Source organism: Nipponia nippon, unplaced genomic scaffold, assembly GCF_047370975.1.
Source record: "Nipponia nippon isolate SJK-2023a ecotype South Korea unplaced genomic scaffold, ASM4737097v1 scaffold_10, whole genome shotgun sequence".
NCBI lineage: Eukaryota > Metazoa > Chordata > Aves > Pelecaniformes > Threskiornithidae > Nipponia > Nipponia nippon.
The window spans coordinates 34,597,114-34,615,075 of record NW_028262291.1 but is presented as its reverse complement, the minus strand read 5'-3'; the positions used below and the strand labels follow the sequence as shown (position 1 = coordinate 34,615,075).

Below are 17,962 nucleotides of genomic sequence, written 5' to 3'. Positions count from 1 at the left end.
GGTCACAAATAATCTCTTAACTCTTACTTCAGAGAATTAAGTTAATTTTTATGTTATACTAATGGACAATATGTAGTAGAAGCACAAACTCAGAAGACCAGTACCAGCAGAAATAACACAGCAACAGTGATCTATAAAGACAGAATGCCAGTCAGAGCTTTGGCTATTTTAATATGTGATGCTCAAATGAATTTGAAACTTTCTGGAAATTTCTCCAAGACGCTTTTGATTTCCTTACCTCTGTGTAATTCATTGTGTCGTTTAGAAACATCTGTAGTTTCAGTCTGCCTTCCTGGAGGACATTGTGAGAGTGAGAGTACTCTTAGAGTTTAGCACCTTGCTGGGAAAAGTTCTTGATTTTTGAGACTGCTGTCAATAATGTTGATGAATACACCAGAAGCTGGGATCACTTACGAAATCTGGGTCTTTTGTATGTCACTTCCTGACACAGTGACCCTATTTAGAGAAACAAAGACTGACTTTGTCCTCTGCCAATGAATAGAACAAATGAAGGACTGAAGCCATGTTAGGAAATGGCTATCTTGGGAAAACTGTCAGAAAGAAATGGACATCTAAACTTATAACCTGAATAGTTTCTATTTTTCCATGACTTCCAAACAACATTAGTACCCATCTGATCTGACAGAACCTTTCTGTGATGACCTATGAGCAGAAACCAGGCATGGATTTACAAGGTGATAAAGAGGATTTTGGATTTCACGTTATCAGTGTCCGTGTGCATGCATAACCGTATAACAATAGTGCAGGTGCACTGGCCCAGTCTTCTCCTCGCATTCCTCAGTCAGACAGGATCTGTGTGTGCCCAGAAGTGATCTTTGAAATGACAGACTGCAGCTGCTCTGTGCAGGATCAGCTGAGCCTGGGCTGGGACTGGGGAGGGAGGTTGACTTTGTTGTTGTTAACAGTCCAGCCAGCTGAAAAGAAGAAAGGGCTCAAGAGTTGCGCAGTGATGATTCATGACCTGGTCCATTTCAATCTTCAACATCTTATTTTAGATTTTTTTAAAAGAGATATTTATAAATCTTCATGTCAAATGAAGATTTTTACATTTTACATTTAATTGTTCTACATTTAAGAGTATAAAAACATAGATTTGGGCTTATTTCATATTTCTGTTACAAAGTAGACTATCGAAAAATTATTTCTTCCCAGTGAAACTGACTTGGAAGAAGTGTATGTAAAAGGAAATGCTGTCTTCATAAAACAGGAATTCATAGCAAAACATTAATTGTTTTAAATGAAGTCCTGATAGCAGTAGCTTTCTCAGTTTTGAACATTTTTGCTAATCCTGCCTGCTGCAGCAGGGTAGCTGGGTATGAAGCTTTTCATGAATGAAGTGGCATCTTTATTGACTATGGAGATATAAAATAAGGATAAGTACAGCCCTTTCCCCCTTGTAGTCAAGAAGGTGACATTTAATATGCCTTGAGACCCATTTCCTGAACAAGAAGCTAGAAAGTGTGAGTAAAAATGTTTCAATGCGGCCCAACTCCAAGTATTTTGCCATTATCTGTGGTCCTCCTTCCAAAATGTCAAGGTGTTTAACACTTCATTTTGCTTTGTCTGGACGTCACGAGTAAAGACGTTTCGCCATAGACTCTGCAAAGAAAGATGAACTACGCGTTGTTGGCATGCCCAGTTGAGCCTAAATCCTTCCATAACTTCACTCTTCATCCTTGTGAGAAGCCTGTCCAAACTACAACAGAAAGATGTTCCCGTGCACTCCCTTTCTCTCCCGTTGGCTGGCCTTGCAGAGAGGAAGCATTTCCCATGATGATTTTGAATATTCAGAGCCACCAAGGGGGACACAGCTGGGCACAGAGCATCCCTTTCACCCCAGGAGCCTCTCTCCTTCCCTGGCTCTTTATTATACCCCTTTTGCTTCCTTTACCCTCAGGAAGCCAGATGTTTTTAAAGAAGAAGGGACACAGAGCTTCCAGAACACTGCGAAGACAGGCCTACCAGATTGGTGAGCACTGTTTTTAAAACACTTGGGATGTTGAGGCACATGCATGCTCACAGGCAGGCTTGACTAGGTGTCTGTCAGTGCAGAGCTTGGAGCACGGATTCTACCAATGGTTGCCATACAGAAGCAAACGGTGTTTTATTCTGTCCATTAAATAACACTGCCTTGTCAGTTACGTTCTTATGCACCAGTGCACTGTAGAGATACATGGCTCCACAATGTTGATAAAATTAAAATTCTGTTCATACCAACAATGTTTACATTACTCGTTAGTAGCAGCAAGCATCTTTATCCATCAAGGCTTTTCCCTTTTAAAAATAGAGCAAATTAGGAAGAAACCTGCTTCAAGGTAGTAGCAGAGTACAACTCTAGGGAAGTCCCTGTTATGACTCTTCAGTCATACCTGCATACTTGTTTTTCCATTACCATGCTGATCATCTCTAAAGCAGGCTAACTGGAATGTTCATGAAACCTCTAAACTATCCCCCAAGCTTTTTTCCCCATACACATGTACAATTATATACTAGGTCTTATTTAGGGGGGGTGGCTTAATAATATAGATTAATTTACAGAACTTACCTCCTATCACAGACAGGCCAAAGGGCAGGAGTGATAACAGAGGGAGGGTAAACCACCTGTCATTTTCTCCATTAACAAACAGAAAAATTAGGTTCTGTGGTTTGATTCTTGCAGGAATTAAAAATAGGCAGAAAAGTAATGAAAAACCTATCGAAGGCTGGTACCTGAAAACTTCAGTCATGTGAGGATCCTCACTGAGGGCCTATTTTTATAACAAAAAATTGGAGGATTGAGTTACAGCTTAATGTTCACTTTGCATACTGGAAAAACAAGTTTCTGTACTCATTACTGAATCAATCTGCCATGTCCTTAGCCTTCAAAAGACTTGTTCTTGTTTAGCAATTGGTTGTTCATGCTGAAGCCAGGTTGGCATAAATCTAGGTTTTCCTCATTAAATTGACTGAAGAGATCAACACACTAGAATCTTATGCTATACTCTACACATCCAAAAAAAAATTAACTGCAATTAGCTTACAAGAACCTGAAGTCTTTAAAACATTTTAGATTAATGTGAAGAAGATAATATGGACTGTCTGTTTTATCAGAAGTTGCTTAGAAGCTGGAATCTACCAGCAGGTGATCAACTTGGAATACCTCATACAAGTCGGTTCACGTATCATTGCTAACAGCCTAAATCTAGAGAACACGTTAAGTGAGCCTTTGGGCTCTTCTAAGGAGTGCTGGGGCAAGCATCAACAAAAAAATAGCCCCTAGAATAAAGCCTTGCTACCCAAAGCATGAGCAATAAGAAAATGCTTCTGCTTCCAGAGCAGGAGAAAATGCAATGGGCATTTTCTTACACTAAAAACATCTTTGTGCTCAAAGGAATATAGTCCAGTATTGTACAGATAAAAGAAGTTTTAGTTCCTTCCATTGACTAACAGCTGACAAAAAATTGGCTTGCTGGTCTCAAACACGGTAAGTTTCTCTTTCTGTTCCTTGTCTTCACTTATTTCTTATAAACTGTAGTTTACTCTTCTTGGAGAATTTGTATTATGTTTTAGTAAATAAAAATCAATGTTATATTTCATTTGACATTTTCTGAAAAATAACTATTTTTTTAAGACATAGCTGATGACACGGAATTTTAAAAGGCCTTTTTATGTTGTTTGTGGCCTGTGGCTTCCAAGTCATTTTTCTTCTGGAGACAGACATTTTTCCAAGTGACTGAATTATGATTCTGTAAAAGGTGGAGCTTTACAGAGAAACCCTTCATTTTGAGGCATTGCCTTTAGGGACTGCATTTCTACTTGTCATAGAGACATCTATGCTGTAGTTCAATAGCAGTTACACCAGTTTACAGTGGGGATGAATTTACCTAAAATTCACTTAAAATTTATTTAAAATTTACTCTTACTTAAAATTGAAGCTAAAGCAAAATGAAAAGGTAAGAAATTCTGTTGTAACAATACCACATCACCGTGTGTCAGATTTTGTAATACTATTTGCTTTATATAAGCAACTGGCACTAATTACATCAATCATAATATTTTACTTTCAGTTACATCAGTATAAGCCAGTTCTCATATTTCATGAGTGCTCTGAAAGAAATAACTGCAGAACCATGTTTACCTTTCAGACTCACCAGTGCACTGTCACCTTTACTGATGAGCGGTGTCTTTGGCATCGATTATCGTATTGTGTGGTATAATCTTCACTCATATTATTTCGACTCAGCTACAACTGTTGAATATTTTTCACTCCAGAAGTGAAAACTTTTCAGTGAATCCATATATCCACTGAATCCTTCATAAGAAGGAAGATAAAATAGAAGCTAATATCTTTACCAGTGAAATCCCATCCAACTTCTTGGAAAAACTAGTGGATTTCTGGTGAGTATTGGGATAAGGCTCATTGTCCTCAGCCAGTAAAATAGGCATGGATAATCAGTTAATGGAAACCAGCTGTTCTCAGGCTTCTTCCTGCATTCAGTGGACACACACTAGCCTGGATTTAGAGTGGATAAAGTGCTCACGGGTTAGTCCAATGGCACAGCACCTAAAGACAACTGTTGTCAAAGTTTTGGTGCTGTTCTTTCAGCATTGGTGAAAAAAATCACTACAGTTCACAAGCAGGTGCTTGCAGATGAATGTACGCAAGCAGCAGACAAGAACACGATACAGGACCCAACCATCAACAACAACATGCCTTCGTGTAGGAATGTGCTCTGTAGTACATAAGCACCTGGCTTCTACGACATGGGACCTTTTCCTGTTGCACTCCCAGGGCTATCTCTTCTCCTGACCTCTCTGGTCTTTTGTCATTCTGGCATATATATGAGTGGGAGTCTTCTGAAACAGTTCATGGAAACAGTGGAGTAAAATATATTATCATCCGGATACAAAGTTGAACGCATTAGGCAGATCTCATGGTAACTTCAGCAAAAGAGTTGAAGACCTCTATTCAAAGTCTCCTGGAGTTCATAAATGTAACATGAAAAAGAATACTCTGCAAAATAGTGTTCTTATTTGCAGCAGCATCAATTAAAGGAGCAGCAAAAAGTAACAAAACCAGATACTTTTATGTTGCTGTCAGATAGACAAAACTTGCATAGTCATGTTGAACAAGCCAAAAGCTACTGTAATTATTCCAGCTTTCCTCACAAGCTGGCCTATATTCTTAGGGAAAACATATTGCATCTGTTCAAAGTGATCCAGGGAAATACCACAGAAGGTAGAAGGAAGAAACATTATGAGAACATGATGAAATACACTGGAGAATTTTGAAACAAATACAGTTTCAGAAGAGTGCCCATATGTTCCTACATACATCATCAAAATCGGCTCTTCTTCTGCTTTAGAAATCCGTACTAGTCTAAACACAGAATTCCTATTACATTCAAATATTCATCAAGTTATATTCATTGAAATACATTTGTCAAATTACATTGAATATTACATTCTACAGAAGTTGGGTTTTAGTTGGTTAAACCTAATATGGCATCTCTTCACTATTCAGCATCCTGCAAATTACTGATATGCAAAGTATTCCTCTTGGCCATGAGGTGAGAAGTGGGTGACAGACTTTGTCTTTATGCCTAGCTGCATTTATCTATTAATTTTGAAATCTGTCACTTCAACTGAATGAGCACAAGAAAAAAATGAGAGTTAATCATAAAGGATCAAATCCATATCCCATCTTTCCTCAAACAGAAATGGCATTCAGCTTGATGAGATCTCTGTCTGAGTACAATAAGTATGGTGTCTTGTTTTTTTGATGAAAGTTCTACTTTGGTAAATTCTTTGTTGTTTTGGAGGTGTTTCTTTTTTTTCTGATGTAGGACTAAAAGCTTGATTGGGATCTTTGCATACAAGGGGAATTTGTAGCACGTCCTTGTAACTTAGTTAACTCTTCTCTTCTTCTGGAAGATCTGTTTAGCAGAAGAGACCTCATAAGACGCAAAACTAGCACAAACCACTGTTCCCAGTTTGTGTGGGCATGGCCAGAATGTGCAAAACTCAGGGTACCTACAGCACATAGCCTGTTGAAGTTTACGGTCAGCTGCTGTAGTTTAGAGGAGCAGCTGGTCTACTTTGGTCTTTAGTGTAATTGTTGTAGGATCACTGCTAGCACTTCAGTTTTCACTATGTGTCCAGGAATCCGTAGCTCCTCTGCATCTGTGAGGAATCATGTCTGAAGGGGTAATTATTTCAGCATATAACTGAAACATTTGAGATGCTTTCAAATAAAGTAAGACAGTAGGCAAGAAAGGTTACCCAGTTCTGCTTTTGTACTCACAAGACACTTCTGCATGCATCTGGTGCATTATGGTGCATGCATATCTTTCTGTATCTTTGTCCAATATATCTGTAAAGCACGTAGGTTTAAGGTGCTAACTGTGATGGTTTGCATGCACAAATTTTGCAAGTACAGGTTTCCAGAAGTCCTGGGTCCATGAGCCTGGGCTCATGCATAGAAGAGTACAACAATCACAAGTGTTCCTATTAATCACCCAGCTGTAATAGCTGTATATGGCAATGAACAGCAAGGACTGGAAATGGCTGTCAGGTAATGAGGTTAATTTGAATGAATGAGAGTACTGTGGCAAAGAACTTGGTGGAAATGGTCCTGGAAATTAGTAATGAGCTATGGATTTTGTACTGTGACAATGGCTTGATAAGTCAGTCCTAACTAAATGTTCCAGGTCAATTTTACAGCGATCACTCATTTTACTGCAGAGTGGTAGGTGATGCAGGTCACCATTTGTTGTTATTTGTTTTCCAAATTAAATTATAAAACTGAGCAGTTTAATTGCATGTATCAAACTGCTGGTGTTAAGGGTTGTATCACAGAAAAGGCTGACAGATTTATAATTAATGACAGTGAAGCACAACAATAGGATCAACAGAAGTGAATTAACAGACATTGATTTCTTTTTGAAAGAGAAAATTACACTGTAATTTAGGGTACTTCAAAACGGCACTTAAAACAGAGAATTCTTTGGTCTAGACTGTACTGTAGCTATTTCTTTTGAGAGATAAAGGAAAAAATCTTCTACATGGCTGATGTCTATTTTAATGAGGCTTGCATCATTTTTTTGTTCAAGCTCTTAAGCTCTTGTGTATCTTTTCCATTCAAAGACAGCTCAGTAATCAAGTGCTGCATAACAGCTTTCACAAACTAGCTTCGATAATCAGAATTTTTCATGAATCCAGAAGGTGTTCCTATTCTGGTATACTGCCATCCTGCAAGCCCTCTCTTCAAATTAATGAAACCAAGTGGCATGTCAACTGCAATGTCACACATCTGCTCACTGGATTCTACGCATGCTGCTGCCACTATACAACAGATACCCTCCAACCGATTTCTAGATTGTACTGCTCATTCTTTTCCATAAAACTGAATAAAGAGGGTCAGGAAATTGAGGTAGTGAAGTAGATAACTCTGTTTATCAGACTAGCAAAATTAGCAGAGAGTATAAAGATATACTTAAAAGTACATGGACTCTTTATGTAACGTATTATGTCTGCAGCTTAAAAAATGTGTGTACAACACGCATAATATTTGTGCAGACACAGTCTACTGTAGATGGGGATTTCTGCTGTTGAGAGAAAGCTTGGATTTGTGCTTCCTTACCTATATGAGCAGTCCTGTAAACTCTATGTAATCCTTATGGAACAAATTTGCTTAGTTGTATTTCCAGAAGATGCTGGGATGTGATCTGAAACATACAGAGAGTGTAATTTTTTTAATCAACTGCAGCATGTTAGAAAAGCACACTTCTTTCTTGTGCACAATGTCACTCTGACTTTGAAAATCACCAAATGAAAAAGAATAGTTTTGCCATCTGGAAATGAGACTTCCCATCAAAATCTACTTTACATTGATTAAGGTATTCACCATTATATTTGAGCACCTGTTACAGTTCTGTCCGTGAAGGAAAAAAATCCAAGAATAGCACTTTCACAAGACGTTTTAAAGGATTTGTCATAGTAAATTAGACCATTAGTCTAGCTAATCCAGTATCCTGCCCCTAGCAATGGCCAGGGCTTCAGAACATAGCTTCTGATTTGTACCTGCTCAGACAGTGAGTGTTATTTCTCAGCTTCATGGTGATTTGTCACAGGCCTTTTAGAATAATCTTGTCCTGTTATGCTCAGATGCCAAAGTTATTTTGTCTATTCTTTCAGAAGTTGATAGTCTCCAATTATTTATTCCCTTCCCGTGTTAATCCAAAGGAAAAGCTGCTCATTGTTATACAACAAATGAAACGAGGAGTATCTTGCTATCTGATTATATCAAATATGTGTTAATATGCAATTTGAATGATAACTATCTGCATTAAATCCACTAAAGGCAAGGAAAATGTTTGCTCCAGTGTTGATTGAAGATTACAGCAGGTGACTCCAGTAAGGAGTGGTTTGTGTTAATTGCAGAGTCATGGACCTACCAGCCTCAAGTAGGAGACAAAGTTAGTTAGACCTGAGTGACAAAAAGAAATGTGCCAAATACGGCAAAAAGAGAGAAGCCTTCTGCAAAGGCAAGGGAGGGAATTCTTAAATGTCTCCTTTCTTCAGAATAAAAACCAAACTAGCATCGTCATTCATTTTATTACGATAAGATTTCTATCACATCTTTCATTTTGGAAGAATTCAATGCATTTTGCAAATGTCTAAAAGATGAAATGCAGTGCTATTGGTTGGATAAAGTTTTAGCAGTAGAGTTTTTAAATGTCTTGCATTATACAGGTGGCAAAGAAAAGGATATATTATACAGGTCATTCTACTGGAAATGCTAAAAAATGCACCAAGTCCAGTAATCTTCAACTTTTTACATGACATGTAATAAAAAACTGTATGATGAACTACTCCAGTGGTATGCTACCCTCATAAACAAAGGTGTGAACTGAGTCCTCACATGGTCTGAGTTTGGGCTTATTTTGGGTTTGTTTGGGTTTTTTCCTTTGTTAAGTAATTTTGAATATATACATGCACATGTATATATTCAGTATGTGAGTAGGAGCACTTCCATTCTATTTAACTTTACCAACAGTTAAATCTAAACTTGTTTGCTTTTTACTGTTCTTTCCATTATTCTCAAACCACAACCAAAAGCAAGCACACTTCAGAATTAGGATGTCCCCAGACAGGTGGTCTTGCTACCTATGAATAACTTTTAAATAATTAAGCAAGATAAAATGAAACAGCCTGGAGCAAGCTCCAGATAAGTTCATCAGCTGCATCACAACCTAATGATAAAAATATACTGAAAACAGTCTTAGCCAAGTAATAGCGGCATGAGTGTCTGACTGTCATCGAGCTTCAGGAAGGCCTATATCGGCCTGTATAATGAATACATACGTATTCCTTGCTGCATTCCAATCTGCATCCTCATTGGCAAGGATTAAGGAATACTTAGATCTTGAGAGATTTTTCCTACTGCAAACTCTATCATAATCTTAAGCAATATCTTACTACATACAGATTACTACTTAGACAAGCAATATGAAACAATTGGTTCTGAAGAAGACGCTGAGAGTAGCCAACAACAGACTTGCTTCTTTCCTCTTGCCTTCAACAGCTAGTGAAGACTTGTGCTGGGTTTTGGATAAAATGATCCTGAGATTTCAGAAGGGGCAGCTGAGAAAATGTCTCTGTTTCCTAAAGAACAAAGAAGGAGATGGTTTTGCTTGAGTCCGTATGTTTTATATTTTCTCCCAATGAAAACAGAGTTCAGCCATTCATTATAGGCTATTTCGAGTATCCAAGATACCCCGTATCCTAAACGGAAGTCATGGAGGCATGCCACAAGATCTGCAGCCACTGTTTCCTTTAAAAAAATGGTAGCATATAATTCTATCTGATAGATTACAGCCTACACTATGGCACCAGCAATCTGCCCTTCTTTCTGCTGTAGTTTGTTGCCTACCTCTTACAAAGCAATATGACCCTAAAGCGTGGATGTAACCCAATGCAAATAGAAAAGTTTTGCAGGATAACCACACTGTGATGCCAAAGGAGATGCTGCGTCACTGGACATGATGGAGAAAGGGTCTTGAGTCTTTCTGCCTGTAAGGCATAACCAAGGCAGAGGACACTTGAGGGCTCTCTGGTGAGGAGATGAGGAGCGTGCAGGGTTTCATGCACTTGAGATATCTACTCAGTGACGAAGCACAGTCTTTCTTGTGTCACATAAATTGTAGTGCACACAGCACCACGTAATGCTAACTGCTCTTTGTATTTCACTAAACCATGGGCAAAGACAGGATGCTCAGAGAAAAGGATTTTTCTATCCTTTGATAGAGACCTTTGAAAACACACAGTTTCTGTTAGTCTCTGAAAGGTTAACCAGGACTTGCATAGTATTTCTAATTTTCCTGTTTCCAGTTCAAACCCCAAAATAACTGCAGTGATTCTATCTTTCAGTGAAATATAGTCAAAGTGCCTGAAGGATAGACCACGTGTCATTTGCAGCCTGCAAAGCCTTGATAACCCATAATGGCATTTTGTAATTGTAGTGTGGTATTTAACTGAGGTGCTGTATTCCAGGTGAAGTCCTTTATGCAGTCACTAGCATTATTGCCCATTCGTTCAATTGCATTCTAAGAAGGAACAGCCTCCCATGAAAAACTTTCAGGATCATTCAAGTAAAAACATGCTGCTGAAGGAACATTACATACAGTCGTAGCAATCAGTCAGCTTCTGGTCAGTTCGCAAATGTTAAATGCAAAGTATGCATTTAATATATTGGAAATTCTTTTGGATTCCTTTGGTCTTGTGTAAGTTGTATTACCAAGTTTCTCCACTGCGTGCCTTGAAGCTCTGTATTATCATCAGTACTGCTAGATAGCTAATGCCTACTTCAAAGTTTCCAGTTTAGATCTAAAAAAACAAAAAAAGAAAAGAGTTAAGACACCAAAACTGAAATATACGCAGCTTCTATCCTTCACCTTTGCAGTTATACTCTTTGTATGGAGGAACATCACAGCTCCCCTTACAGTGTTCCTCGTGAAGGTAAATAGACACTTGAACAGGATGGATTGTGTTTTTTCAAGTTGAAGTGGATGTACGGCTGGCTTTGCTGCAGAGCCCTCTAATGGAGAAGATAAACAAAGGATTTACTCCCACTTTTCACTGATGGAAGTTTGAAGTGGAGCCTTATCCCCATTTTTGTACACATCAAATAAGCGAGACAGGTAGTACTGCAGTCTTCTTGGCGGCCACTAATTTTCATGTGTCAGGTCCCTTTATATAGCCCTGTCAGTTCATCTAAATCATAATTTGTATTGCTGCCTACTGTGCAAATTACATACTTTGGGACACTTGTGTTAGTGTTCTTCAGTCCCAACCTAAAGTATCCCACTGTTTCTGTTGCAAAGCTGTTAGACAGAAAGGTGCCAAGCAGAGTGGTGTTCACTTAATGAAATCGCAGTTCTTGACTTGAATAGAGCAGTGTGGAGTCTTAAGAAGGAAAAGATCTTATATTATCCTAGAGCTGTATCTCCTTCTTAAAATACGTGTGTGTATATGCATCTGTGTGTGTGCACACAGACACTTACACTACGACTTGTAATAGTTCCGTGCCACTAATCTGCTTGCCTGTTCTTTTCTGTAGCCCAGATGATTTACTGAATGCACTGAATGAGGGTATCAGCCGTGCTGATGTGATCATTACATCAGGAGGCGTATCTATGGGGGAAAAGGTATGCTAAATTTAAGTATGACTTGCTACAATATATGTAAGAATTTCAAGCCAGAGTCTGTCATCAGAGCTTCTACCTTTGTATTAATGTTCATTAAAAAGGATCCTATTTTTTTGGAACACTTAAGTGTGAATTAATTAAGAAAATAGTCTTCAATACTATCCTCATTCCCTTTGTTCTTATTACTGTACTATAGTAGACATAGTACAACAGGGAAGATTTTAATTCTTAATGTGAGTGATTTGCAAATGTGTTTTTATTTAAGGAATGATTTATGTAGTTATGATGAGGAAGGTGCTTGGTTAATAGCACATGAAGGCAACAGACTACTTCTTATTCTTAGAGCAGGTAAAATGTAGATAGAATAAAGCTACTTTGAAAGTACTTCGAAAAGCAACCTGAGTATATAAATAGCTCTTTCTTACTCAGCAGATCTGTTTCCTGAACATGCCAAAGCTATATCTGTTACAAAAATAGTTTTATCGCATTTTGCGCCTGATAGTCCTACAGAGGCAATACCTACGAGACACAGTGAGCTGATATATTTGCCTTTTGAATCATTAACAGAATTGTTGATTGAGTTCCTGTTGGTAATCCCTGTGCCAAAACCATCAAAGAAAATAGGGATACACAGATGCTGGTGGGGCGTAGATGAACCTGCAGGACATTTATTAATCATGACTTATGCGAAGGAAAACTCAGATTACTTTTTGATCCCAGGCTGAATCTGTGAGTTTGGCAGGTAAAAGAAACATCTCTCCTTTTATAACTAACAGATTAAAGACAGTCATTAGGAGATGGCAAACATGAGTGCGGAGATGGCAAACATGAGTGCTGTTTTTGTCACTTTTCTGAGTAGAAATCATATTGTTGGATACATCACGAAAATGGATAACTAGTTAAACCAGTGCCAATTACTTTCAATCCCATTATTGTCCTCAGTATTCCTAGAAAAATAATCAAGGACAAGTGCGGGTCTTTCAATTGGGAATGTGGCGACATAGTGCAGACACAGGAACACTAGGAAGTGACTGGGCTGCTGAATGGTCTTATAGGCATTTACGCCTCCCGGCTAACTTCTTCCCAGTCAGAATTTGAGGCAACAGCATGAAGTCAGTAGGCTCTATATTCCACTGATGGTTAGCCCTCTGATACTGAGCTTTCACCAGTTTTCATGAAATGACTTGTGAACATCCAAAAAGTAAATAGAAAGTAAAAACGGGGTTAATGCAATCAATAATTGAGAATTCATGCCTGGCTGAAAAAAGTTGTATTTGAACACACACGAAAAAAAAAAAAAAAAAAAAAACAAACAACGAAATAAAAAGAAAAAGATGGGAAAACTGCAAGGGAGCTTCAGATTTACTGCTTCCAAAGTCTCGTCACAGATGACTGTTATGTCCTGTGTGTTTAATCTCATTAAACACAACAGACAGGATACTACATCTTTGAGCACAGTAATTTTCAATAAAGACTAAACAAGTAATTCAATTTGTTTTAATAACTGGATCAATTGTATTTATGCAAAATCATTTAACTTGAACTAACGCAGAAGCCACCCACAGTTTTTCCTTTCTAAGGATTATTAAACCCGACCACTGTGAATTAAACCATGTCCCCAAGAAATTCCAAGAATTACAGTATCCTGGAAAACTATGATTTCTACAGTACAGTATTGATTTCAAAAGTTCTAGGACATCTCTAACTCTACTGCTAGATAGCTGCCATGGCAAAAGTTAAATAACTTGATGATTTTAAGTCTTAACTTTGAACCATAAAGGCTTTTTTCCATCTTTGACATAGAGAATGTTTTAGTAGTAGGTATTTGTGGGGTCCTCTAAGATTCTGATGCTGCAGCTGACTTTTAAGTAAATATATTGCTATATCCTCATGGAGTCAGGTTTGGCACCTAAAATGAGTCTGTTCTTCACCTCTTCTTTTTGAAAATACTTTCTTTCAAATACTGGAAATTCCCCACTGGACTGTAGCACTTTCGGTATATGAAAAGTCTTTTATCTTCACTTGATATTAATTAATTGCTTTGAATGCTTAGATGATGTAAGCCACTTTGATGTTACTTAATTGATTTTCTTTTTTGAATTTAAACAGGACTATCTTAAACAGGTGCTGGATATCGATCTTCATGCACAGATTCACTTTGGCAGAGTTTTTATGAAACCAGGGTAAGAAATCTTTCTACGTAGGCAGCACAGATGGAGGCTCTGTTGGGCCAAATATCCTATATAAGTGCTTCAGTAGATTTCAGTTTTCCAAATATACTGTAAACCACATGGTAGATATATATGGGAAAAGAAGCAAAAGCAGTCCTATTCAGATTAGCCATCATCTTTATGGGTGAAATTAACTGGAACAGAGGTCTTACTTTTTATTAGTAAGAGATATTTCTCTGATAATTATTGCAAATCAGGTTTGGGGGTTGGAAGGAAACCAGCATGGTACAAACATGGCCACAGTCTTCCCTGTGATCACAGAGCTCAGATATTGACATTGTTAAGAAATAACCAGGAAATATAAGGACATTTAACTGCTGGTTTGCTTAATGAGCATCTCATTTCACTTCAAAATTTGCATAAGTCATATTCCTACAAACAAACAATTTCTTGAGAGAGGTGGAATGACAGCTAATTTACAAAGTTTTATCTAATTGGCACATTGAGCATAGTAATTTTAAAGTAAACACAGTCCTTTATGTGTTTAGTTTGCCTCAGAAAACTGTTTCAGCATTGCTTTCCTTTGCTGTAGCACTGCTGATTAATGAGTCTGGAAGCATGCTTTGTAGAGAAAATGAAAACTACATGTATTGAAAATAGAGACTTCCCTTTCACAGTACAGTAGTGGAAAGATGCCTACAGCTCTGCCTCACTAACCATGGAGTGCAGGTTGTTTGCAAGCTACGTTGGCACGGTCCAGTAACGCAAGGCCAAGTGCAGCTTTGAGGAAGGATTCCCTCTAGCCCATAAGTGTTGCCAGGGAGCAGAACAGAAAGTGGGTGTTTGCTGTGAAAACAGACAAATACTTTTACTGTCTCTGCATACAATCCAGGAAAGAACTGCATGTGGGTTTGGTGCTTGTGCTGCTACTACCACCACCTCCTTTGCATAAAAGGAACAAGTGAGCTGACAGCGTGCTTCTGTCATACTGCTACAACCGATGTGGGGAAGTCCCAAAAATGGGATCTGCCCTCCAGCCTCTGCTGCTGACAAGAATGGTTATCCATTTAGATATTATCTGATTTAGAGAATTCAGAATATTAAATTCTGGTTCTGGCTTATCTGAAAGCGAATGTAATTCTTTCTTCTGGTGATCCCTCTGTAGACTTGTAGCAATAAACTTTTAATAACCAGACAGAAAAGCTTTAAGAAATCTTATTTTCCCCAAACATCCATTTTCATTTTATGCCATAACAAAGATATTTCTTAATGGTACCAAAAACATTTGGTCATCTAATCTTACTGAGAATGTAAGCACTCTCATTTTCATTGGCTTTAGTGCGATAGCAAATACTGTGTCTTAGTTTTCATTAATTCTGTCTTAGAAGGCCTTAGATACGAATTGTGATTACTATATTGGGAAAAATTCCCTTGAGTAAGTTCCAAGAGCGAAGCCAGAATTTGCATTGCATGCCTGTAATTTGATGTGCTACAAGACTGCAGAGCGATGCCTGGGATTTACCATTCCTCCACTTGATCTGAAAGTTGCTGAGCTAATGTAAGGTTGTATCGTGTCTAGCAGCACTGCCAGAAGAAAGTACTGGAAGACTTTACTAATGATGTTGTTGAAATCTCATATGGGAATTCATATTTCAGTAAATATGAATTAGCAATTTCCAGTTTCCAGTAAATATGAATTAGCAATTAGATTTTTTGTACCTCAGTTTGTGCACTCGTTACAAGATTTGGAGGTCTGGCACATAGTTCCCATTATGTTAGAGACATTTTAAAAGAGAAACTTCAAACACCATCTTCCCCTGGTAAAATAAGATATTGATTAGTCCTAGCAGATACAAAACTAGGTAGTAATGATCAAAGTCTGGCAAATCTCCAAAGTTGCTGCTGGGCAGCAACTATCATCTGCTGACCAGGTGATAGTTGTTAGCTCAAGATGAAGCCAAGGAACTCAGCCTAATTATTGCTCCTATAAAGTATCATTTCTAATGTTAAAAGGATGATATTAACATAGGTATATAGAAAACTTTTTAAATGGATAAGTCCCTTTTCTTTGTGAGCCACATTCTTGAGCCATCACGTTACTGTCCTGTTTGTATAACTGTAATAGCCCTGATGATAACAAGTCACTAAAGATCACTCAGGAGCAGCTCTGAAAGGCAGAGAGCGCTCTTTACTGATAAACCTAGGTCTTACCTGACTGCAGCTCTGCCTGTGTATCTGAATTTGTTCATCTGCAGACTAGCTAGCATCTGCTGCTCTGAAATACTGCTCCGTTGCCACTACTGCTGTAGACAACAGAGTAAGGGAAATTGGTGTCACTGATGTTATAAAAAATTTGGAGAGCTTTATATGAAAAACAAACACAGCTCTGTAACTGTGTAATTTCAGTATTACTTCTTTGTTAATTGGCTTCTAGCATGAAGACAGGATTTAGATTTTTGATTAATTAGTTCATCTGCTCTTAGATGTTTCCTCAGCAGAAGCAAAATCGTCTACTTAAAACTTGATAGCTGAATACCAAGAAAAACTAATTGTTCTGTCATCACAAAGAGAGGATTATACCCCCAGTATGGAATAAGCAGCAGGTGCTAATGAACTGCTGAGTGAGAGAGAGATCCTGGTTTGTTTTCTTTTCCAAATGTTTTAAATAATAACATAATAACTTGGCAGCACTAGGTTAATGGTTGGACTTGATGATCTTAAAGGTCTTTTCCAACCTAAACGATTCTATGATTCTGTGATTCTATAATAATGTTCAGTCAAAGTCTAGTGCAGATATTAAATATCTTTCCTATTCCATAGCCTGCCAACAACTTTTGCAACTCTGGATATTGATGGCGTAAGAAAAATAATCTTTGCGCTCCCAGGTAAGATGTTTTGTGAACTACTTCTGTTGCTGTGCATAGGTGGCAGACATGAAACAGAATAGTCACGTTTCACAGCACCTGTGTCTGGTGTTGGCATCCCTAAGGAAGGTACCTGTGAAGTTTTCCCAGAAATTTCCAGAAGAGACAGACTTATAGGGGTATACAAAGGAGTTCTTTCTTGGTCCTGTCCTCAGAATTTGACGGTGTACAGGCCTTAGGATTTCTTCCATCCAACAATTTCCTTGGGTTTTGTAAGTGGTACTATACAGGGGTCGTTCTTTCCTACAGCTCCCTCCACCTTCACAGTAAATATTCTGTGCATGTAAGTCAGTGTATCCACTCTGAAGTACTGAAAATGGAGACAAAAACGAGGGAGTGCCAAGGAACATGTCACAGAATATTTTTTTTTATCATGGAACCAAAAGAGGGCAGCATCGCTTCACCTCCTGCATGCTGCGGCCCCTCGGGAAATCACCGAATTCAGAATAAACATTTCCTTAGGGATCTGGCTACTAATCTCTATCCTCCAAAATCAGGAGGAATTTATTTTGTTCTTATTGCTCTGGCTTTGCAAGGATTTTTGACTACACAAGGAATCCTGTTCTTGATAAGCTGGTGTTTTTCAGCTGTCTCTCTAGTGCTTTTTCTCTCTCTTGTTTGAGTTGCTGCAGTACATTTTCTTCCAGGAGAGAGATCAATGGAGCATCTGTCTGATCGTAGTATTTATTTTAGAACTGTCATCTAGGGAAGTCCAGATGTGTAAGACAAGCGGTGTTTGACAGACATTGGTTATACACCTCTCTTGTGAGTCAACAGAAAACATATAAATCAGTAGAATTCTCCTCAGAATTTGTACTAAAGCATTTTACCACTCTATAGGGAATTGAAAGTTATTTTTCCGTAGGTCTTGGAAGCCTTAATCATGAATCAAGAGCCCTATCAGCTAGGACCTATACCTGTGCACAGTAAACCCTGCCCCGGCCCCAGACAAATCTTGGTGTAAGACAAAAGGCAACGGAGGAGCAGAGGCAAGTGGTGGGGCCTGAGGAACATGGGGCAGTTCTGGTCAGAGCAGGATTTCAGCATGCCATCAGCCAGAGAGTGTAGCTTTCAACAGGTGTACTTGCCACATGCCACTCCAGTCTTGAATGACATGTTTCCCGTACATAGCATGAAAAGCTCTTTAGAGTCCTTTAGA

The 17,962-nt window shown here is 38.4% G+C and overlaps 1 protein-coding gene across 24 annotated transcripts in view; it reads left to right on the top strand.

The window, feature by feature from the left end:
- GPHN (gephyrin) overlaps window positions 1–17,962 on the top strand; it is a 306,821-nt gene that overhangs the window by 284,374 nt on the left and 4,485 nt on the right. For 13 of the 24 annotated variants that reach the window (XM_087746580.1, XM_087746578.1, XM_087746574.1 and 10 more), the window contains 3 exons: window positions 11,621–11,708; window positions 13,818–13,891; window positions 16,700–16,764. In XM_087746580.1, coding sequence (XP_087602706.1) covers window positions 11,621–11,708; window positions 13,818–13,891; window positions 16,700–16,764 — 227 coding nt within the window. Of the gene's footprint in view, window positions 1–1,918; window positions 1,991–11,620; window positions 11,709–12,275; window positions 12,429–13,817; window positions 13,892–16,699; window positions 16,765–17,962 lie in introns of those variants that run through there. The other 11 variants (XM_087746567.1, XM_087746566.1, XM_087746558.1 and 8 more) reach the window with 2 other exon arrangements.